Here is a 25,150-nt window from a genome sequence, read left to right as displayed (position 1 = left end):
GGAGGGGCGCCTGGGTGGCTCAGCTGGTTAAGTGTCTGACTCCTGGCTTTAGCTCAGGTCATAATCTCAGAGTCGGGAGATTGAGGCCCATGTCAGGCTTGTGCTCAGCACAGAGTTGGCTTGAGATTTCCTCCCTCCGCCTCTGTCCCTCCCCTTGCCCCATGCACGCACTCTCCCTAAAATAAATAAATAAATAAAAATCTTAAAAAAAAAAAAAAAAGGGACGCCTGGGTGGCTCAGTCAGTTAAGCATCTGCCTTCAGCTCAGGTCATGATCCCAGGGTCCTGGGATTGAGTCCCACATCAGGCTCCCTGCTCAGCGGGGAATCCGCTTCTCCCTCTGCCTGCCACTCCCCCTGCTTGTGCACGTGCTCTCTCTGACAAATAAATAAAACCTTAAAAAAAAAAAAAAGACATCTTGAAACGTTTGCCTGAAAGAACTCCTTATTTAATAGAAGACACTAGTAACATAAATTCTATGCCCATCATAACTCCATGATCAAAGGTTACACAAGCTAGCTACTAAAAAGATATATTAAGAGATAACCACTGTTTTGAGAACCCTAAACCTGAGTATGTTTCTAGGAAAAGTATCCAATACCCAATCCAAAAGTAATCCAATCCAGTATTTCATTATCTTTTCTACTAAGACTAGATCCTTTGCATATCCAATTAGAGACTACATCTTTAAATTTAGTTCACTGAAGGAAATTAAAACCACCATTCTTCCACTCTATTTCACAGGTATTTCACATCTACTAACCAAACAATTCAAAAAATGAGAAATCTCAATAAAAAAATATGAATAACATACCGGGAGAAACAGAATTCCAATTGTTTCTTCAGACATTCTTTTAGGTCTTCTGTAGAAATTGCTGAATTACTTTCCCCTGAAGGTAGAAAACAGAGGAAAAAAGTTAATACCAAATTACCATAGGTAGTAAACACTGCATAAAGTTGTACTCAGAATACATCACAAAGTATGCACAAATTAAAATTCACAACAAAACTATTATTTTTAAGTTCAACTGAATTCTAACAAAGTCTAATTTCAACCTATCTGTTCTTTCTCTAGAGTTCAGACCGTTTAAAATTATTTTTTTTAAAGATTTATTTATTCATAAGAGACAGACAGAGAGAGGCAGAGGGAGAAGCAGGCTCCCCACTGAGCAGGGAGCCCAATGCAGGACTCAATCCCAGGACCCTGGGATCATGACCTGAGCCGAAGGCAGACACTTAACCATCTGAGCCACCCAGGTGCCCAGTTTGAAATTATTTTATCAAGTAATGAACAAAGCACCATTAATACTAAAGGTACTTGGCTACCCTACGTAAAACACTACCCTAAAATCTTTAAAATTGTGATAACTACTGGGGCGCCTGGGTGGCTCAGTCATTAAGTGTCTGCCTTCGGCTCAGGTCATGATCCCAGAGTTCTGGGATCAAGCCCCGCGTCGGGCTCCCTGCTCAGCGGGAAGCCTGCTTCTTCCTCTCCCACTCCCCCTGCTTGTGTTCCCTCTCTCGCTGTGTCTCTGTCAAATAAATAAATAAAATCTTAAAAAAAAAAATTGTGATAACTACTTATTCCTTTAATGAAAGCTCAAAGAACAAAAGTAATAGTAATCTAAATTTGAACGAACTAGCTAAACAAATTGGGATTATATATATCTTTATAACTGGTACTAAATCTGATGTTAGTCATACTTCTTCAACTGTTATCTCTTAATACTGTTTTCTTTTCATTCCTTGATTATAGAGCTCTTTACCTTCCTAGGAATATTTAAAACACTCAAACATCCAAAGGATCAAATCAACTCTTAACAACCTTCTATGCCTTCAATCATTTAAACCCAGAACACGAGACTTTTTTTTTGGAACTCAAGCCTGGAAAACCATCACTCTTTTATTAGAATCTTACACAAAACATCATAGACTCAAAGCATGAAATTTGTCCTCTTCTTAAAAAAAGCGTTAGTGATTACGTAGGCTAATTTCCTTTAAATACAAACAATAGAATGCATATAAAGATAAATAAATTTTGTGCATGATTTTAACACTACCTTGTCTTAGTACTCAAGATTCAAAGTGATAGTAAATATTAACTTCATTAAAAATGAATATAAGAAGCATTCTATTTCTATGTATATGCAATCGTTCTAATACAAAATCCAACCACCCAAATGTGCTACCTAAAAATGAGCAATAACTTAATTTAACTTTTCAATGTCATTACAGGAAACTTATTAAAATACCAACTGGTTGCTACATTACTAAAACCAACTCTCTGTTTAAAGTACCCAGTGGTGGGGCGCCTGGGTGGCTCAGAGGGTTAAGCCTCTGCCTTCAGCTCAGGTCATCATCCCAGGGTCCTGGGATCAAGTCCCACATCAGGCTCCCTGCTCAGCAGAGAGCCTGTTTCTCCCTCTCCCTCTGCACCTCCCCCTGCTCATGCTCTCTATCTCTCTGTCTCAAATGAATAAATAAAAAATAAAATAAAATAAAAAATTAAGTACCCAGTGGTTAGGTATATTATGACCATAGTAGGGAGAAGAACCTGGCACCTTAAATTATTATATGGAAATATCACCCATGCCACTTCAGAAATCAACTTACAAGCTGACAAAACATAGAAATCTAGTCCAAATATTTATAATAAATAAGGAAACTGAGGACAAAGGTTTATGTATCTTGACTGAAAGTCACAGAACAGAACTCAGCAGCAATAGAAAAGAGTATTCCCTATTACATTTATTTTCCAAAGAGATCCTTTAAATCAGAAAAGTTAAGTTAGGTGGTTGGGGTCTTTGGTCCATTTTTAGCTTCTTTTAAATCTCATCCATTTTAAATTCAAGCCAAATACTAACCCATGCTAATGAAATAAATGTGAAAAAAAAATTTCACAAGTTGAACTGTAGTAGAACCATGTTTTTAATACAGCCATTTTCTCAAAATTAATCCCTGCAACTTCACATTTATAAATGCATTTCACACTAACAAAAATAATGGGAAATTGACAGAACTTGCATTGATCCCAACTAAAAGACCAAGAAACTTGGGCACTCTGAAAAATTGTAATTTAGGTCTCTTTTAACTATATTGACTATTTTTTCTTTTTATATTTAATTTCATACTCTCTTTTAAAAGGATCTTTAAACATTCTTTTAAATCACAAGTTTCATGTTTGTCCACTTGAAAACAGTTTTTATAAAAATTATGTAGCATTTCATTAACATACAGTTCTTTTCAAATAAGAAAACAGACTGATCAATGCCAAAGTTTTATTAGAACAATGATAGAACGTAAGGGGAAAAACATTAGTGTACAATATGCTCGTTTTACCAATAAAAGCATAAAGTTTACCAGAAACATCATATATGTGGTAACTCAGATCTTCTGGCCCTAAAATCATTCCATCGGTTGATTCTTCAATGCCTATAGTATTTCTGGTGGTTTCACAAGATGAATACATTACTTCATATTCCTTACACATATCATCTGAAAGCTCTGTATTACCTGTATTAAAGAAAACATACTGAAAGTAAACAGGAATTCTTTAAATCCTATCTTTAGGAACTCTGGGCACTAGGTCTTCTATAATAAGATTTTAAGGAATTCTACCAGTTGGGATAATGTCCACATGGTTGTAATAAGAGTTCTCTTCCTGAGGAAGGTAAGTTTAAAATTATGGACAAGCTAAAATGATTATCAATAGTTTAAATTCATATAGCACTATCTATGTACTACCTATGTGCAGCTTCTTTATTCACTTGATTCTCAGAAAATCCTATGCCAAAAGTAATTATTATTGTTTTACAGATGAAAGAAACAAGCACAGAGAAGTTAGGTCACTAACCCAAAGTCAAACAGTGAGTAAAGAGCATTGCCAATGATGCTAGACCCAAAGATACAGCTACTATTTGAAATTAGTGACCATCCATTCATACTAAAAATAAGAACTGTGTACAAACTACATGTTAAACATTTATAAATATATTTAATCAAATAATCAAAAGATATACCCCAAAGTTCTATAAACTAATTTGGCCATATGTTTAACCAAAATATGATCTGTACTGATGAAGTATTTAGGACATACCCTCAGGATGAGACCCTGATGTGGCTGCTGTTTCATGCCAAGAGCTTTCAGTTCCATGAGTTACTTGAGTGGCTTCAGTATTTCCAGGAGGAATTTCTTGCCATACTTTGGCATTAGGATTTAAACCAGTTCCTTTAGATGTTACCTGCTAAATAATCAAACGATCTATTTGTAAATTTTAAAAGTCAGTGCATTAAAATTATAAATTTAGATAACAGACTTTTATTTTACTTAAACATGAAGAAAACCCCAATAATATTAAGTAATTTAATAACAAATATTAAATAATATTTTAAAGTTTTGGGCTCATCTTGAAAATAAATCTTTTTAAGGAGACAGACTTGAAATGTAGATGTATAAAATTTAGCTACCTATACAGTAAGAAACATATCTCTATAAACGATTAACACAGAAATGCTGCTTTACCCTAATATACTTGCAAATGTCATAAAATGTATTCAAACTATTCACTGATCTTTGGCATTATTTTTTTGTATATTTATAGCAAATTATCTGGAATGATTTTCCAGGGAATGTAATTTTTATTGCCATCTATGCTGTGACAGACCTTTGAGTCTGAATGATTCTATCACTGGAAATTTTTCCCAAGTCAAAAACAGCAATCTAGGATGTCTTGCTGACTCAGTTGGTAGATAGAGCATGCAACTCTTGATCTTGGGGTCATGAATTCAAGCCTCATGTTAGGTGTATAGATTACTTAAAAATACAATCTTAGGGCGCCTGGGTGGCTCAGTTGGTTAAGCGACTGCCTTCGGCTCAGGTCACGATCCTGGAGTCCCGGGATCGAGTCCCGCATCGGGCTCCCTGCTCGGCAGGGAGTCTGCTTCTCCCTCTGACCCTCCTCCCTCTCATGCTCTCTGTCTCTCATTCTCTCTGTCTCAAATAAATAAAATCTTTAAAAAAAAAAAAAATACAATCTTAAAAAAAAAACCCAACAAAACAGCAATCTGCCTTATATTAGATTGTACTTTTCCATTTGTCCTGAAAGTGTATATTCTTAATGTCCACAACATAACTAATTGACATTTAAAGTAATCTTCTGCATACATCATTTAATCACAGACATGTAGAGGTGAAAAGCAGAAATGGATCATGGTGTGGGGAGTGGAGAAGAGTATTCAAAAAGTAAAAGGAGGGGAAGAAAGCAGGATGCACAAATACACTTTTACCTCATTCAACCAAACAACAGGACTTGATCCTTCTCAAGTACATTAATGACCTTTCAAAAAGTTTACACTGTGTCTAGAAAATTACTTTTAACTGTCCTCTCAGCCTTAGGCCTCTCCCCTGGATGGCAGGCACCAGAAGGTTGATTCAAAGGGCAAAGAAGTAATTATTCAAGTTTATGACCTGCAGATACTGGGAATTCAGCTTTCATGAAAAATAACTGGCACACAATGAATTTATCATTTAAATTTGTCAGAAATTCTGCTACCTGGAGGGCTCATGGGGTGGTTAAAAAAAAAAAAAAAAAAAAGCCTTTAAGGTATCACCAACACTAAACATGGCAACCAAAGCAGGACTCTGGGTAGGCAGAACTGCAGAGCTCCCAGAAAGAATTGCTGAGAAGACAGTTTTTGAGAGGCCTGACTGTACTTCTGCAATTAATTATGTCCATGAAATTCCCCTGCAATCTTTTAATCTAATAAACCATTATTTTACATGAGTTTTGAGTTTCCATACTGTGCAATAGAACCAACATGACTTACATGTATGAACCAATGAAACATTGTTTCCTTGTTAGAGCTTGACATATATTTTTTGATTGCTTCCTTTTATCAACTGAAACATAATCTGGGAAAAAGGAGAAAGCTCAAACACAGTGTCCTTTTCCTTTTTTTTTTTTTTTTTAAAGATTTTATTTATTTATTTGACAGACAGAGACAGCGAGAGAGGCAACACAAGCAGGGAGAGCGTGAGAGGGAGAAGCAGGCTTCCCGCTGAGCAGGGAGCCTGATGTGAGGATCAATCCCAGGACCCTGGGATCATGACCTGGGCCAAAGGCAGACGCTTAACGAATGAACCACCCAGGCGCCCCCAGAGTGTCCCTTTCCATGTCAAGGTTCATTCACCTCTTGGGAGCAAGAGGTGAGCCTTAAAATGGTGGTGGCAGTGGGTAGTATTTTATTGTTGACACTGTTTAGAATGGTCAGTTATAGGATAATAACAAGCATAGCCCTTTTAGTCAATTTCATTATTGTTTTAAAAATTCTCTACAGATAATATATCCCCTTTCTGCCTTTACTACAGCAATACCCTCCCAGAACTTTGCCTCTGGAGCTAAGCTGATTTTGATTTAGTAATTTAAGTATATAGCTTAATGGCAGGAAAGAACTGTGAAGAGCTTGTGATAGCCTAGCCTTCCTGTTAGTGAACAGCATTTAACTGTATATTAAGCACTTTAATAGAATAAAATGTATTTACAAACTTACCCTCCATCATTTTCCTCAATTCTGAGAATACCAGTTATGTCTCTACCCAAGGAAATGGCAATTAACAAAGACTACAGCTTTCAGAAAGAGAAATCAAATTTCTGAGTCTTGATAAATTCAATGAAAGAATTAAAAAAATTCATTTAATAAGATTTGTACATGAAGAAGATAAAGCAAATGAGGCAAATACTAGAAATACCCCTCATTTATAGAACTGTTATGCAGAGTAGCATGTGGCTTTAATAAAGCAAAAGAGGATTATTTCAAGGTAGTTAATAATTATTACCTAAACATACAATGGTTAAGGCTCTACAATCATACCTGAATTCAAAACCCAGCTCTGACATTAACAATTTTTTAAAAATATTTTATTTATTTATTTGACAGAGAGAGAGAGAATGAGAGAGCACAAGCACAGGGAACAGCATAGGCAGAGGGAGAAGCAGGCTCCCCACTGAGCAGGGAGCCCGATACGGGGTTTGATCCCAGGACCCTGGGATCATGACCTGAGCTGAAGGCAGACGTGTAACTGACTGAGCCACCCAGGTGCCCCTGACATTAACAATTGTATGATTGTGGGAAAACCTAACTCATATCCCTCGATTTTTCACAACTATAAACTGTGGTAAGAACAAACAAATTTTTTTTTAATTTTTATTTATTTTTTTTAAAGATTTTTTATTTTTTTATTAGACAGGGATAGAGTACAAGCAGGGGAGCGGCAGGCAAAGGGAGAGGGAGAATAAGGCTCCCCGCTCAGCAGGGAGCCCTATGTAGGGCTCGACCCCGGGATCATGACTTGAGCCCAAGGCAGACGCTTAACTGTCTGAGCCACCCAGGCGCCCGAAAGTTTTTTTAAAGATTCATGAGAGTGCGCATGCGCGTGCAAGGGAGCATGAGCGGGGGGAGGGAGAGGGAAAAGCAGCCTCCCCGCTGACCAGGGAGCCTGACACAAGGCTCGATCCCAGGACCCCAAGATCATGACCTGAGCAGAAGGCAGATGCTTAACCGATTGAGCCACCCAGGTACCCCAAGAACTAAATTATATTAATAATGGAAAAGCAATTAATACTCAGTATAATACTCCAAAATCCTTTTATACGTTGGTTTTGAACAGAAGGTAATCAACTGTCTCACTCTCAAAAGAATACTAACAGAAACACTAATGCATTATATCAAAATAATTGCAAGATGAAATTAAAAGTTAAATGTAAACTATTATGTCATAGAAAGTTGGCTTTGAAGAAACAGGTACTAATCACAAAGGATAAACTGATGACTACAGAATAACATAAAACTGTAACAAAAAAAACCCAAAACATAAAGACTAGGAAAATAAAATTCTAGAAAAAATATACATATATGCACATAAGTAGGAAAATAAAGTACCACTTAACAATTATTAGATTAGCAAAGCACTTAAAAATAATGCCCACACATCAGCATAAAATTTGCAAACTCATTGTTTTAAGAAGATTATTTGAGAGAGAGAGCACAAGCAGGGGTAGGGGAGAGGAGTAGATGGAGAAGCAGGCACCCCACTGAGCAGGGAGCCCGATGTGGGGTTTGATCCCAGGACCCCAGGATCATGAGCTGAGCTCAAGGTAGATGCTTAACTGACTAAACCACCCAGGCAAGCCTGCAAACTCATTCTTTAACAGAGACTGTATAAAATGGTGCGCCTCATATTCTCACATACTAGCATTATTTGTAAGAGCCAACAAATGAAAATAACCCAAACAAACAATAAGGGAAATCATGACACATTCACTAGGTAAAGTATGACATAGCCATTCAAAATTATAAAGATACATCACCATATTTTATAAAATCTAAAGGGGTACTACTATATCAAAGAAAAAATTGCTGTTTATTAAACTATAACATCAAATATTGTAAGATGTATCCCAGTTTCCAGAGAAATTACAATGTGCAACAACGTGCATGGTAGGGTTGATGAAATATGAAAACATCAAAATGGAAAATGCTTTCACAAAATGAAGTGAAAAAAAACATAACCACCACAGTAACAAAAGCAAGTATGTTAAGCAAATCTGTGGGTTGGGAATTAGTACTTATATTACTAACTCCCTTTTCCAGATTATCCTATATGTGAAATAATATATCCAACTAAAGACAAACAGAGATTAAGTATGAAGTTAGTATTAACCACAAATGATTACAGCTCACAGATTATTACAATTGCAAAAAAATACATAAGGCATGGATATGGGCTAGAGGGGAACATGATCTGCTGCCAATACTCAGATCAGGGATTTTTTTCCTCTAATAAAGCATTCTATTGAAATATTACCTTAAATCCTGAGTCATAAAAAAATATAAAACTTAAAAAACCTTTTTTTCGAATGATAGCATGAATGTTAGTTACACTGTGTAGTACATTAACATCAAAGATTATTTTATGTATTTTGTGCCTGTATATATATAATATATACTGTTTTAGTTTTATACCACTCAATATTTTATTAAATTTACAAAAATGTTGATGATTTTCTTTGAACATCATTCTTTCTCACATTTCACACCTTTCTTCTGGAATCATGTCCCTTCTTCCGTAAGGACATCATTCACATTTTTTTTAGTCAGTTCTTAAGTTGTGGCTTCTCTGAAAATGCCTTTATTTTTACCTTCTACCTCTGCTGTATAAAGACTTTTTTTTTTTTTTGTATAAAGAATTATGAGGCACATATTCCCTTTCAGCATATTAAAGATATCCCCACTGCCTTCTGTTTTGTATAGAAGTTGCTGATCACTCTAGCGGTCATTCTTAATCTCTTTCCTTAAATTTTGTCAATGGTGATTTGCAGTTTTACAATCACCAGTTTAAGTGTGAAATTCTTCTTTAATCCACTTGGGATTCACTGAGATCTGAAATCTGATGCATCAATTCTGTAAAATTCTCAGTCATTAAGCTCTTCAAACTCTGCCTTTTCATCAACTAACTAGCTCTATGGTTTCCTTCTGGAATACCAATAAAATATTCATACCTTCTCAAACTATGTTCCACCTCTCTTTGTATTAATCTCTCCTGTTTTCCATTTCTTTGTCTAGGAAATTACATCCCAAGCGATTTCTTAAGTTCTTTCTTCCAGTTTATCAATTCTCTCTTCATCTGTTTCTAAGATGAATTTAATTTGTCCACTAAGTTTCTAAGTTCTTTTTAAATAATTTTCATTTCTTAAAATTCTTTTTGGTTCTTTTATCAAATCTATCCGACCACTGCTTTGTTTCTTTCCTTTACTTTTTTTTTAAGAGAGGGAGAGAGAATCTTAAGCAGTCTCCACACCCAGCATGGAGCCTGATGTGGAGCTGGATCTCATGACCCTGAGATCATGACCTGAGCTGAAATCAAGAGTCAGATACTTAACCTACTGAGCCACCCAGGCACCCCTGTTTTGTTTCTTGATCATCTTTTCAGTAACTTCCTTCAAGCATATTAAATATTCTTATTTTATAGTCTGTATTTGATAATCACAATATCTGCAATCTTTGAGGGTTTGCTTTTGTGATCTGTTGTTTCTGCTAAACCATGCTCATGATGACTTACCTGCTTTATGATTTTATATTGTAAGCCCGTTTTCCTTGGAACTTTATTTGTGGGAATTCTGAAGACTATATTTAAAATAAGCTCTTTAGGAGAGGATTTGTTTTCCCTCTGCTAGATGACTGTATACTAAAACTACCCATCTGATATTCCTTTAATTTTCAACATGTTTTTTGGTTTTGTTTTTTTTTTGTAATAACACACAGTGTGAATTTTCACTCTACTTTGGCAAAAAGAGCATCTGTGGTTAGAATTATTAGGGAAGATCTCTGCCTCACCAATCCAGACCCAAAGTGAAACTGACAAGTTGCCTTTTCTCTGGGAAAGTTTGCTTTTTTCCCCCTAGTTTACCTTGTGTCCTGTCTCTAAGCATTGCCCATTAAAACCAAAGCTCTGGGCCACTAAGAACCAACAGATACATTAAGAGTAGCCCCTGCATTTATGACCTGTTTACCTCTTGGATAATTTTTTTTTTTTATTAATTTTGGTCTGAAGATTTCATTTGCTTTCTTAACAGCTTAAAGCTCTGCTTAAAAAAAAACTTTTTTAAAAAAATATTTTAACTGACATTTTCAGTTGTTTTCCAGATCATTTAATTCATAATATTTCCTAAAAAAAGAAGTATTAATTGTCTCAATGAAGCTAAATTTAGAGTAATTCCAACAACTGAAAGACAAGTATAGTATAACAACAACAACAAAAAACTAACTTTATTCTTCCACTCAATAATTATGCAATTACTGGCCCCAGTCTCTTCATTTTTAAAGACATAATGCCTACTCTACCAAAATTCCTTATAGTTTTTACATACCTTGGGCACCTAACGTTATTTATTTTGGTCATTACTTCCTCTCTCTCTCTTATTATTTGTACATACCTCTATTTTACTAAACACTGTAATAGTTTATTTAAATATGTGCTCTAAAGCTAGGCAGTGGGCTCAAGGAAGGCAGAAACTAGGTCTTCCTATTCTATTTCAGCTATTAATACAAACCAGGCTGAGAGTAGATCAACTGTCTACTTGAATGAAATAGCACAGGCATATGTGCAAAAAAAGAATTTTTAGCACTTTACTTACTCTTCAGAGGTGCTACAAGATGACAGTTGATACAATCTCTTTTTTTTCCATGTGGACTGAGTTTAAAATGGAAATCTAATGTTGAAGTGCTTCCTGGTTTTTGGTTTCAGAACTGCTAAGGCTTTTATAATAATATCAAAATCAGTAACAGAATGCCAAACCATGCAGAGGAGCAAAAGCATCTCTGAAAGTAGTGGCATTTGAATAATCACAGCAGTATCTTAGTTTAGAGATATTAATTCACAATACCATGTTATACCATAATTAATTAGCTCAGGGAGGAAACCAACTAGTTTTCTTATAGTACCAGGTAGCCACCCTCCCACCCCAGGTACCAAGGTATTATTTAAAAAATGTGAAGTTGCAATTTTAGAAAGCAACTCATCTTTACATTTGCCACTATGCAGACACGTGAACAATGCCTGCTGTACGAAAAGTATCTTACCAAGGATTTTTAGCAGTCAATATTTAGAATCCACTCTAGGTAAATTAACAGAAAGGTAATTTATTAAAGGACAGTGTCACTGCCACTATGTCACTGAAAGGGCTGAAAATGGGTGCAAAGATAACATCACTCAAAATAATGAAGTGGCTTAATGAGGAAATCACTATCCCTGCCACCACCAAGCGCTAAATGCCAAAATTCAAATCCATTACCACTGCAAGGATCAAAACCACTTCCTCATTAGGAACTTAACCTTGAAACCTCCACTTAAAGCTGCCACTCCTTCCTGCAAAATCAAAAGTTATGAATAGAACCCTCATTTCCTTACATTGTGTATTTTCAAGCAAAAGTGATCTGTGGGTGTGTCTGACTTAGTGGCTCTTAATGTTATTTAAGATGCATCCATCTAGATACAAGAGCATCTGGGAATTTGAGTTTTGACTAGTACATACACTGGAGAGGCCTGTCTCACAATATGGGCATTTCTGCAAATATAGAAAGCTACTCAAAAATTGGGGGCTCCAAATATGACAAATATTACTGTAAGAGATTAAGGTTAATATTTAAGATACAAAATGTATTATGTCATATATACTTAATTTATAAATAATTACCCAAATATTGTGGGATTACTATGAAAAATTTACCTTTTACTGATGGGATGCACTATTTCTTTTTTTTTTTAATTTTAAAATTTTATTATTTTTTAAAGATTTTATTTGAGAGAGACAGAGAGAGAGAGAGAGAGCGTGTGCAAGCGAAGTGCACACGAGTGGGGGCAGGTGGAGAATCTTGAGCACAATCCATGCTGAGTGTGAGCCCAACACAGGGCTCAATCTCATGACCGAGATCATTACCTGAGCTGAAACCAAGAGTCAGCCACTTAACCAACTGAGCCACCCAGGCGCCCTGAATTTTTATTTTCATTCCAGTTTAGTTAACACACAGTGTTGTATTAGTTTCGGGTGTACAATATAGTGATTCAATAATCCTATATTCTCAGTGCTCATCATAAGCATCTCCATCACCTATTTCACCCAACCTCCCCCACCCCCATCTTTGTTAACTTATCAGTTTCTTCTCTATATTTATTTTTTTTGTTCTCTATATTTAGATTAAATAATGAGAACAGAATTTGTGACCATGAAGTTTCAATGTTTCATTACATTTTTACAATCAGAAGTGTTTAAAAATATTCAAACTCCTCATTCCTAGGTGAGAGCAGAAACTGACAAAATCAAGGAATAAAAAATGACAGACTGTCTTATAAGTGATTTTAGATGTTGCTATATTTTGTGTCAGAAATCAGTTACTCCTTTGGAGATCACACATAATTACTCAAAGCTCAACCTCTGGTAGGCTTCCCAATTTAACCAAACAAATTATTATAATCTCCATATAGCTAAAGATATAAAGAGTGATGTCCCTATGTGTTTAATGCAATTCAAAGAAATATGCTCCAAAGAATCAGGTTAGATTTTAAACAGAGTAGAAAATATAAAAACCAAATGCGTTTCAGTGCAGGTGGTGATGGGAAAGAGCCCATCCCACTTCAGGGGCAAGAAGAGACTGAGATCAGGGGCCAGAGTCAGGAGTGAAGGGGCTGTTGCTCAGACAGTGCCAAGAAATTCCTGGTAAGCTCAGGTGTTATCCTACCACACAGCAAAATTAATTTGTGATATTGAGAAAGAAAGCTTGTCCTTCTTTTACTGAGAACTAAGTGCTTGGCAGGACTGTGTTGGCACAATGGCTGTTATGTGCTTTTCCACCCACCTCCTGGAATGCCTGAGCTTCCTACCTTCTGAGGCACTAATGGTTTGCCCATGCGAAGTCCATACCCTAAGCATGTGAGGATAGAAAAAAATCAACTCAATAACCGAAGGACCAGAGCCCATTTCTGCAAACTTGGGGGGTCAGCCAGGAGTAAGACAGAGCCCCCAAATTACCACTGCCTCTACCACTGAAGTAAAGATACAGAAAATCTCTGACAGCCTGATGCCTTCATGCACTGTCTGAAGTCAGGATCAGTGCTCCCAAGTATTGCTAATGGATGTTCCCCTTTGACTCAGCCCATTGATATCTCTTACTCCAAGAATACCAAGCTTGCCCAAGGAAAAGGGGATACACTATTTCATTAAGTATTTAATAATAAATCGAGATAATTAATTAGATACCTTTCAGCAGCATACTATCCATAAATCTGATGTGTCCCTTGCTAATGGTACCAAGAATAATCAAAGTGTAAAGTCTATAGCATATAGACAAGCAGTACTCCTGGGAATATTTGTATTTTTCACCAGACTAGTTAAGAGCATACACTTTAAAAGCCATTAATGTACACAAAAACACACATATAAGGATGTATATATTCCTTAAGTGAAAGGCTAAAAACAAATATAAATTTCTATCTATAGGTAAATGGTTAAATAAAATGTAGTATACTTTGTAACGGGAATACTATAAAAGGGAAAAAAAAAGGATAGGCCTATCTTTACTAACTGAAAAAAATCAAGTTGCAAAACAAGCACTTTATCATTTATGTTAACAAACATAAAATCACTGTACAGATATACATATAAGTATGTAAAAACAGAAAAAGTCTGAAAGGTTACAACACCAATCTTATTAACAACAGAGCTATAAATTACTAAGATATTTACCAAAGAGGGAAAATGTACAAAGAACAAGCAGGAATAGTTAACTACCAAATATCATTTTTACCTATTGAACTACTTAATGTCATTTTGACAAGTATAAAAGAAAACTATCAGTTCATTGCTGTAATTCATATAATTTTTCTAAGAGTTAACAATGTTTATCAATAGCCTTAAAAAGATGCATTCTTTTAAAATCAGAATTACCAGGAATGCCTGGGTGGCTCAGTCAAGTGTCTGCCTTTGGCTCAGGTCCTGTTCCCTGGGATTACCACGCATCTCAGCAGGGAGTCTGCTTCTGGCTCTGCCCCTCCCCCAGCCTGTGCACACATGCTTGCGCGCGTGCTCTCTCTCTCAAATAAATAAACTCTTAAAAAAATAAATAATAAAAAATAGAATTACCATATGATCCAGTAATTCCACTACTGGGTATCTACCCAAAGAAAAAACACTAATTTGAAAGATGTACTCCTATGTTTATTGCAGCATTACTTGCAATAGCCAAGATATGGAAGCAACCCAAGTGTCTATCCATAAATGAATGTATAAAGAAGATGTGATATATATACACAACGGAATATTACTCGGCCATAAAAAAGAATATTTCTTTCTGTGACAACATGGATGGACCTAGAGAGTTGCTAAGTGAAATAAGCCAGAGAAAGACGAATACCGTATAATTTCACTTATACGTGGAACTGAAGAAACAAAACAATCAAACAAACAGACAAAAGAACAGATTCTTTTTTTTTTTTTTAAGATTTTATTTATTTATTTATTTGATAGCGAGAGAGAAACAGCATGAGAGGGGATAGGGTCAGAGGGAGAAGCAGGCTCCCCGCCGAGCCGGGAGCCCGATGCGGGACTCGATCCCGGGACTCCAGGATCATGACCTGAGCCGAAGGCAGTCGCTTAACCAACTGAGCCACCCAGGCGCCCAAGAACAGATTCTTAAATACAGAGAACTAGTAGTTACCAGAGGGGAGGAAGGTGGGAGGACAGGTGAAATAAAGGGGACTAAGAGTACATTTAATGTGATAAGCACTAAGTAATGTTAGAATCGCTAAATCATATCATACACCTGAAACTAAAAGAACACTGTATGTTAATAATACTTCAATACAGAAAAAATAAACATTCTTTATCTAGAAATGTACTTGTGAGATCTACTCAAAAGAAAGAGATATGGAAAACTATGTAAGTACAAGGATGTTCACCACACTGATTTCGTAACAGTGAAAAATTAGGAACATCTAACTGCTATCTACAGTCTAAATGTCTGTGTACCCCCCAAATTCATATGTTGAAATCCTAATGCCCAATGTGATGGATTTGGAAGGTGGGGCTTTGGGGAAGTGCTAAGTCAGAAGACCAAAGCCCTCATGAATGGATCAGTGCTCTTTTTTTTTTTAAGATTTTATTTATTCATTCAAGACACAGAGATAGAGAGAGAGAGCGCACGAGCAGGGGAAGAGGCAGAGGGAGAAGCAGGCTCCCTGTTGAGCCAGGAGCCTGACGTGGGGCTCGATCCCAGGACCCTGGGATCATGACCCGAGCCAAAGGCAGACGCTTAAGCATCGGAGCCACCCAGGAACCCCAGATCAGTGCTCTTCTAAAAGAGATCCCAGACCCTAGCCCTTTCCACCATGTGAAGACACTGGCAAAAAGGCACTATGAGCCAGAAAGCCCTTACCAAGTACCAAATCTGCCGACTCCATGATCCTGGACTTCCCAGAATTAAATTTCTGAGTTTACAAGCTACCCAGTCTGTGTGGACTAAGGCACCAACCACAGAGGATTTGTTCAGTAACTATAGTCCAGCCATATAAAGATTATCTCAGAGCCTTAAAATCAGATTGTATATAAAACTGGTGAAATCTGAGTAAGTTCTGTGGATTGTACCAATATCAATCTGCTAGTTTTATACAACATACTATAGTTATGGCAAGGTGTTACTACTGGGGGAAACTGGGCATAAAAGTACATGACACCACCCTGTGTTTTTTTGGCAACTTGTGAATCTGTAATTATTTCAAAATAAAATTTTTATAAATGGGGGAAAATATTGTAGAAGCATTGAAAGCATTCATGGAAACTTGGAAAAAAGGCAAGCTGCTACCTTATTACAGAAATTTTGAATTTTGTGAAATAACGCACAAGCGCAGAAAAGACTGGAGAGACAAAATCAGTGTTATGACTGGTTATCTCTAAGCAGTAGCATTTTTTATTTTCATTTTTGTACTTTTCTGTATTTTCATATAATTAACAATTGCTTTCACAATCAGTAAATATATAATGAAACATTTAAGATCCAAATTAAGAGACACATCAACTGGGAAAATCATTCTAGGCAAGTGATATAAGACTTGCCTTCAAAGAAGATAAGAAAAGCACAAACAAAAAGCCAATTCACAATTAATAAACATGGAAAAACGTTCAATCACCTTAGTCACTGAAGAAATGCAAAATAAATCAATTATTTCATTTTAACCTATATGGTGAACTTTTATAAATTAGAATGCCGGATGATGACAAAGATGCAGTAAACTGGGCAACAATACTGTCCTAAACACTTCTGAAAGCAATCTGTCAATAGACATGTTGGTATGAAAAACTTTTAAAATGTTCACTCTTTGACCTACTGCAGTAAAATTTAACCTAAAAGCTTTCTACAAGAGTGTCCTGTATCGAATTACTCCACATAAAGAAAAATTGGAAACGAAAACATCCAACAAAAAAGTTGTGTTTTTCTATGATAAATAGTCTTTAAAATGACACAATAATGAATCTGACAAGACAGTTTAACTACAACAAAGGCTTATTTTTCTCATTTAAATTCTCAATAACCATGTTCGATTAATTTTGTTTAGGATTTAATAATGAATTCCATCAAAATCCTTATCTCTTCCACAGAACTAGAAGTAAGCCCCTGAGGCTACACAGTTACATAAAACACCTGTTAAAGGATGTAAACTGTCCAAGTGCACTCTGAAACCAGCTGCCAAAACCACCACAAAAATATCCAAATTGTCAGTCCATAAAACAGATCAATCACCACCTCTGTATCTAAGCAATATATGTCATCACCAAATAAGCCAAAAGCAGTCTTCATTATTGGTCCATTTTATGCCAGTTCCTATGTGGGGAGTGATATAAATGAAAGGAAAAAAGAGAGATATCAAGTTCCTGGCAAAACGATACCCTCTGGTCACAAAAGACAACAGTTTTAAGGTAAAAGAACCAAGTCAGAAAAAAGTCATCATGAATATGGTGAAACTATCTCTTTGGTCATATCTAACCATTTGTTTTACTTACCTATTTACTATCAGAAACAGAAATCCCAAGCCACTTAACCCTACAAATGCTGAAAAACAAAGTGTATAAATTAATTAAAGTTATTTGCCTCATGGCAAATCAATCATCCAGGTTTAATTTTTACATCTCCAATATTGAGAGGAACACCAAATCACAAGTACTTATAAAAAAAAAGAAAGACACAAAACAAACACCTGTCATTTCATCTAGGATAAAACTTCAGGATTCTACTAAAAGATGCTTAGGGGTATTTCATGAAAACAAAAATGAAAATTAAACTGGGAATTTTTCACCCATTCTGACAGGGAAGAATAACAACTAACATTTATGGAACACTTAATTCACCTTCATAACAACTTCAGTTAAATACTACTATCATCCACATTTTGCAGATAAGAAAAATGTTACTGGTGGAGCGTGTGACTCTTGATCTTGGGATTGTTGAGTTCCAGCCCCACAATGGGTGTAGAGATTACTTAAAAATAAAATCTTAAAAAAATTTTTAAAAAGTTACTTTACCCAAAGGTAATGTGCCCAATATTGCAAAGCTAATAAGGCAGAGGCAGAATTTGAATCTAGGCAGTTGGGAGTCTGCCAATACAATTTTACAGTGGTTCTTAACCACTACACTACAGTTACCTTAAAGTTTTAAGACAACCAGTTATTAAAAAAAAAAAAAAAAAGATAACCAGTTACATACCATTTAAGGAATATTATAAATCTCCTCACCAAGCCAAATGGTCCCTGGCTCAGTTCTGCCTAGAGTGGTTAATAATCCAGAAAAAACTGGGTATGCCACCAGATAACTAGGGTCCTCAGAGCAGGTCAATTCAGCTCTGCACTGATTTCTATCTCAGGGCCAAGGTACTTTTCTATCCTAGGGCCATAGCTAATTTTCAATTAAATAAAAAAGATAATATTCATGGCAGTTTATGCAATAAAATTTACCCTCTATCACAAGCACTTATCTTTATCTGAATTATTTTGTCAGCAAGCTCCACAATGGCAATGACCTTATGTATGGTTTACTGCTCTCTAAGCACCCTGAACAGTGACTAGCACACAGGAGGCCAACAAATAACATTTTTTAAATGAATCAATGGATGAACAAATGCTATATGAGTGTTTCTCAAACTTTACTGTGCATAGGGAGAAAAAAAAAGAATCATCTAGGGATCTTGCTAAAATGCAGATTCTGATTCAGCAGTTCAGGGACAGAGGCTAAGAGTATTCTAAGAAGCCCCTGGGTAACTAAGTTTGCTGCTGGTCTACGGCTCACACTGAATAGCAAGGTAACTGGACCACCCGAAGTCATTTCCCCCAAACTCTTCAAGTAGTCAAGAATCAGGATTCACTTACTCTCCACTGTGGAAGAAAATCTGAAGTTTATTCATCAATAAAGCTATTACTGCTGATCCTCTGGTATCAGAAGGAAAGACTTATATCCCCAAATTCCCACCACACCTCAGTTAGATGGCATCTATTGACTGTTTAAAAACAAAAAAACAAAACAAAACAGGCTTCCATAGATTAATGGCTTAGCTTTTCGGGGGGGCATCAAGGATCACTCTGAAAATATAATCAGAACTACAAACTTCTCCCTAAAAAGTTCTATAGGAGATTCATGAACTCCCTTATTAAAATTAAGAACTCTATTGGTATTTAGCATTTAAGTAATTTAAATAGTCCTCAACATACTGAGTCATTTTACTCCAAACTGTCCATCTGATAAAGCCAATAGCTAACTATACAAATGAAATTTAAAAAAATTCCAACTTCAAATCGGTATTAAATATGAAAATAATCCTTTTCAGAAATGTGTATAGTCAAGTCAGCAAACTGTTATTTTTAAATAAAAATGACCAGAAAACTAAGATGAGATTGTCTTTCCTAAGTGTATATGAAAGCAGCAGCTCACATGTAGTATTTATTACGCACCAGATACTATTTGAAGTACTTTATGTTAACTATCTTCTTAACAATCTTATGTAAGACAAATTAATATTATCCTCATATGTTATTAGTATTATCCTCAATTTATACATAAGAAAACTGAGAAGCAGAGGTGAAACAACTTGCTCAAGGTCATAACAAATAGAAAGGGGCTGAGCCTGCCCCCAGTTCTTAACCACTCTTTTGTGCAACCCTGTATATAAATGTATCTTATCATTATTACTCAATCACTGCCCCATTTTTTTCCTTTACCTAACTCAAAAGGCTAGAATAATCCTATATTTCTCTTACCTTGCTTAACTGCAAATTTTTGTAAATTCCAGAAATTTAATTTCTAATAGCTAATTCAACAACAAATATTTTAGCACCAACTTATGTGCACTGTTAGTGATACGGGGAAAAATACTGCCAATAAGCATACAGTCTCTTCTGAAAAATTGAAAGTTATACAAATCAGGACATTTTTGAGCATGAAACAAGATGGGACATCTGTTCCAGAAAAGAGGTGTACACTATAACTATCTGGGACAAAATGGGATGTATGATCACACTAACCTATTTCGTAGTTTGCAATATGTAGTGGTATGAAGTACTGGCCACCTATGTACAACACAAACCCTGGATTACTCCTGACTTTGTTTTGACACACAAAATGCTTTTCTCTTCCCTCAATAATACATAAACCAAACAAAACTTAACTCCTCATCCTTGGAGTCTGGCTTTAAGTCTACACTTCATATTCTACCCCTAGCAATATTCATCTAAAGTACTCCTCTGAAAAAAGAAAAAGAAAGAAAGAGAACTCCGCTGTCTTTGGTTTAGAGTCAGTCATTTATAAATACAGAGATATTTTCTGACCAAAGTTTGGCTCAAAAGTTTGGCTCTATTCCAAGAAACAGACAAGAGAAGACACATGAGTAAGTGATACTCAAAAGTTTCTTTTTCTTACATTTACCTATACGTGCACATTAGAAAAAATTTTCTTCGTAAAAGAGGAAATATAAATCTATTTGCATTTTATCATTTGTATTCCTTTAAATCTTGCATATAAATGAGTCTGTATTTTAACATACTGAAATCTTCCTTCTTGTTTTATAAGTTTTATTTGCCCAATTAAAAGTATACTCTTAAGCTATAAAAAATTTAAAATAAGGTAATTAACCCGTTTGGCTTACCCAAAATCAGGGTAAATTAGTAACAAGGCTCAGATTAGAACTCAAAAAGGTATACATATCTCTCTCTCTTCTTTTTTTAAGGTATATATCTCTTAAATCAGTGCTATCTCACAGTAGTTTTTGCAATTACCAGTGCCATTATGATGTAGTTTTAATAAATTTTCCAAAAATGTTCAACAAAACAGGCACAAATTACAGTCATTTTGGAAGGCTACTATTTATATACTGGACAATTTACACCACAACAGAGTTGCCATGATGACCAAATGATAGTTGTCGTTTAAGCTCTTCTCTAGACTGTGTTAAAAGGCTTAATACATAAACATCATAAACAGCATAAACATCAAGAACACAAACTAACTTTGTCAGAAGAAATTATTATTCCCAAATTACAGATAGGAACTTGAGGTTCCAAAAAGCTGTCACTTGTCTAAGGTCATACAACTAACATTTGAACCCAGGATTCCAAAGTCCTTAGAGAAAATCACAGTGCATAATGCAAAAGTTTATAATGTTTTCAAGACTGGAAACCTGCCTCAAGAACTAAACATTAAAGAAAAAATTTAAGCAAAATACAGAATATAGAAACAATAAAAGAAAATGCTGTGAACACCATCAGAGCTAAAGAGTCATTTTCCATTTTCACTTAAGGATCTTCAAAGAGGTTAAAAATCTTTAATGACTTCACAATGATAGCTGTATTATAGTTTCTCAACTTCCTCTGCTTTCCGCTCCTCTGCAATATAGACTCAGACCCCATTTCAACTACAGGGTCAAAATCTTTTCTTAAGCTCCTAGGTAGTGGGGCGCCCAGGTGGCTCAGCCGTTAAGCGTCTGCCTTCGGCTCAGGGTCATGATCTCAGGGTCCTGGGATGGAGCCCCGCATCGGGCTCCCTGCTCAGTGGGAAGCCTGCTTCTCCCTCTCCCACTCCCTCTGCTTGTGTTCCCTCTCTCGCTGTGTCTCTCTCTGCCAAATAAATAAAATCTTAAAAAAAAAAAAAAAAAAAGCTCCTAGGTAGAAAATCAAAATTACAGATTTGAAATGTTCATGACTACTATCAAGGATCATTTCCATTACCTGGGAAGTAATATGGAAGTAATACGGATATGCCTGATAGCCCAAACAAACCCAAACTGATACAAAATAGTTGAATATCAATATTCCTGGCTTCTGGTTTTTCAGAAAACTGTAAACCAGTTCACTATAATTTGAAGCACCAAAAGGTACTTTTACATCTCTATGCTCATTTCTAAGCATTTTAGTCTACTTTTCACATTTCAAAGATAATTCCTACTTCATTCTCAGTCCATTGCATCTGAAAATATTTCTACTTGAAAATATTTTTATTCATTTTTAAATTCTGCATCTACCTCCAATAAATATTACAAAATCACATTGTTCAGAAACTGCTATTCACTTATTTATAATTTCTCTTGGCAATCATTTCACAATTTGTTTAGGCACTTTCTTCTTCTAAGTCACTTTTTATTTTCTTAATTAATTTATTTTTTAAAGATTTTATTTATTTGACAGAGAGAGCACAAGCAGAGGGAGAGAGGAGGAGAAGCAGGCTCCCTGCTGAGCAAGGAGCCCGATGTGGGACTAGATCCCAGGACCTTGGGATCATGACCCAGGCCGAAGGCAGCTGCTTAACCGAATGAGCAGGCGTCCCTCTAAGTCATTTTTTTAAAAAATCATTTTCACTCAGTGACATCTATTAACATTTTACAAATAAATTATTTAAGAGTCTCATGCTCTACCGACTGAGCTAGCCGGGCACCTTACAAATAAATTATTTAAATGGGAAAAACCAGTACTATATTTGGGGTGAAAGGCACAATGTTATGATTACTATAATATAAATGATTTCAGATTCTAAGGTTAATCTAAAATTTAAAATATTACCTAAAAAAGCAGAAAACTTTAGAAGTCAAATAAATTATTTTAAAAATTATGTAAGAGCTGGGGGAAGAAGGGAATGGGCAGTTATTGTTTAATGCACACAGTTTCAGTTTTGCAAGATGAAGAGTTCTGGATGTGGATAGTGGTGATGTTGCACAACAATGTAAAAGTACTGGGCGCCTGGGTGGCTCAGTTGGTTAAGCGACTGCCTCCGGCTCAGGTCATGATCCTGGAGTCCCGGGATCGAGTCCCGCATCGGGCTCCCTGCTCGGCGGGGAGCCTGCTTCTCCCTCTGACCCTCCCCCCTCTCATGTGCTCTCTCTCTCTCATTCTCTCTGTCTCAAATAAATAAATAAAATCTTTAAAAAAAAAAAAAATGTAAAAGTACTTAATAACCCTGAACTATACACTTGAAAATGTTTAAGATCATTAAATTTTATGTTATCTGTATTTTAAATAAGAAGAATTTTAAAAGTTATCTAAGAGTTATTAAAGCATCCTAGAGTGCATAAAAGTCATTATTACCTAAATAAGTGGTTATAAGTATTCATTTTCAGGGAAAAACTCAAATTGAGACAGAAACCCAATTAAAACATGGCCAAACAACTAAAGCAGACGTAACTGCTAAAAATATTAGAGGGGGGGAAAATGATCTGAAAAACAAAAACGTTAGCAACCATAAAAATCATTAAAAAAAAGTGTAACCTGTCATTTAAATAATTTGATAGAAGGAAGCATGATGCTGTTTTGAACTTACAGAACGTGTTTTAAGGGAATTTATGTCGGTACATCTTTGAAAATTCTGTGAATTATCCAAACATTTTTACCTCTTCTCAGAGAGCCAGACATTGTATATGTCTCCTTCAGAACATAGTGAGAAAAAAACCCAATAAACTACTAAAATCAATATAGCCCTTTGTCAGCAAGACTAAGTTAAAAAAGTTACCTCTAAGTATTACTTAAAACAGGATTCCCTGTCTGCCTGTAGATTTCTATTGCAGCATAGCTAGATAGCAGAGTTCTAATTCCAACTTCAATATTCACTAGCTGTGTAATTTTGGGCAACTTTCTTAAATTCTGTGGCGTAGTTTATCTCTAAAATCCTCGTAGGTAGGATTGAGTAGATGCATATGTATGTTCACATGCAAAAACATTTAACAGGCCTCATGCACAGTTAAGTACAATATATGTGTATATCACTATTATTATAGTGCCATTATCATTACTATTATCTATCCCACTGATTCCAGTTATAAACTAAAAGCTGGGGTCTTTCCAGAAAAATGCACACAGGTAAAAGATTTTGAACACAACTGCAAAGGGCCCAGATTCCATATTAGAGAAGCCCTACCAAAGATAATCCACAAGCAACTTGGTTTACAGCAAAGTGGTTCTTAACCTCTTGTGCCATGGACCGCTTTAGCAGTCTAATTAATCTATAGATCTCTTCTCAGAATGTTTATTTTTTATTTAGATTTTTTAAATTTATTTGACAGAGAGAGAGAGACAGCGAGAGAGGGAACACAAGAAGGGGAAGTGGGAGAAGGAGAAGCAGGTTTCCCGCTGAGCAGGGAGCCCGAGGCGGGGCTCGATCCCAGGACCCTGAGATCATGACCTGAGCCAAAGGTCTTAGGCGGCTTAACGACTGAGCCACCCAGGCGCCCCTCAGAATGTTTTTAAATTTTGAAATGCACAGGATCACAAAATAAACCAATTATAGTTATCAAAATATTTTTAAATTTCTACTTTAGTAATAAATGTGCTTTTCTAATGCATTAAATAACAAGATTTTTAAACACATAACAAGGTGTAATGAACATTGACAGTATTTCAAGATACCTGCAAAAACTGTAATATATGAAAATATTTCTCTTGTTGAATCCATTGCAATTTCAAGAATTTTCAATTCTCGGGCACCTGGGTGGCTCAGTTGGTTGAGCGACTGTCTTCGGCTCAGGTCATGATCCTGGAGTCCCGGGATCGAGTCCCGCGTCGGGCTCCCTGCTCAGCGGGGAGTCTGCTTCTCCCTCTGACCCTCCCCCCTCTCATGCTCTATCTCATTCTCTCTCTCAAATAAATAAATAAAAAATCTTTAAAAAAAAAAAAAAAGAATTTTCAATTCTCTTCAATTCTAGATTTTAATTAGAAGCTAGTCAGAATAAAGAGGCAATTTTTCTTCCCCTCAATGAAGTTCACAGACTTTGTCAATTCTAACCAGAGACCCAGATTAAGAATTCTTAGATTAAGGGAAAGTGCAAAAATAAGTTCTGGAGCCAGAGACTTGTGTTCTACACGCCAGACTTCAGACTTTAGTCCCCACATTATTTGCACCTGAATGACCTCAGGCATCAAACCATGAGCTCTGGTTCACTCATTTAGAATAATTTCTAAATCCTATAGGTTAGAGGCGCCTGGGTGGCTCAGTTGTTAAGCGTCTGCCTTCAGCTCAGGTCATGGTCCCAGGATCCTGGGATCCAGCCCCACACTGGGCACTCTGCTAGGGGGGAAGCCTGC

The 25,150-nt window shown here is 36.0% G+C and overlaps 1 protein-coding gene across 5 annotated transcripts in view; it reads right to left on the bottom strand.

Annotated features, from left to right (window-relative positions):
- Positions 1 to 25,150, bottom strand: part of LARP4 (La ribonucleoprotein 4) — a 207,018-nt gene that overhangs the window by 45,435 nt on the left and 136,433 nt on the right. For 3 of the 5 annotated variants that reach the window (XM_081821661.1, XM_081821664.1, XM_081821659.1), the window contains 3 exons: positions 4,096 to 4,243; positions 3,360 to 3,512; positions 814 to 889 (listed from right to left, as the gene is read on the bottom strand). In XM_081821661.1, coding sequence (XP_081677787.1) covers positions 814 to 889; positions 3,360 to 3,512; positions 4,096 to 4,243 — 377 coding nt within the window. Of the gene's footprint in view, positions 1 to 813; positions 890 to 3,359; positions 3,513 to 4,095; positions 4,244 to 17,605; positions 17,655 to 25,150 lie in introns of all 5 variants that reach the window. The other 2 variants (XM_081821663.1, XM_081821660.1) reach the window with 2 other exon arrangements.

The sequence above is a fragment of the Leptonychotes weddellii genome, chromosome 5, assembly GCF_054177405.1.
Source record: "Leptonychotes weddellii isolate Sample4059 chromosome 5, ASM5417740v2, whole genome shotgun sequence".
NCBI classification, from domain to species: domain Eukaryota; kingdom Metazoa; phylum Chordata; class Mammalia; order Carnivora; family Phocidae; genus Leptonychotes; species Leptonychotes weddellii.
The sequence above is the reverse complement of the archived record's forward strand: the minus strand, read 5'-3'. Positions and strand labels throughout refer to the sequence as shown.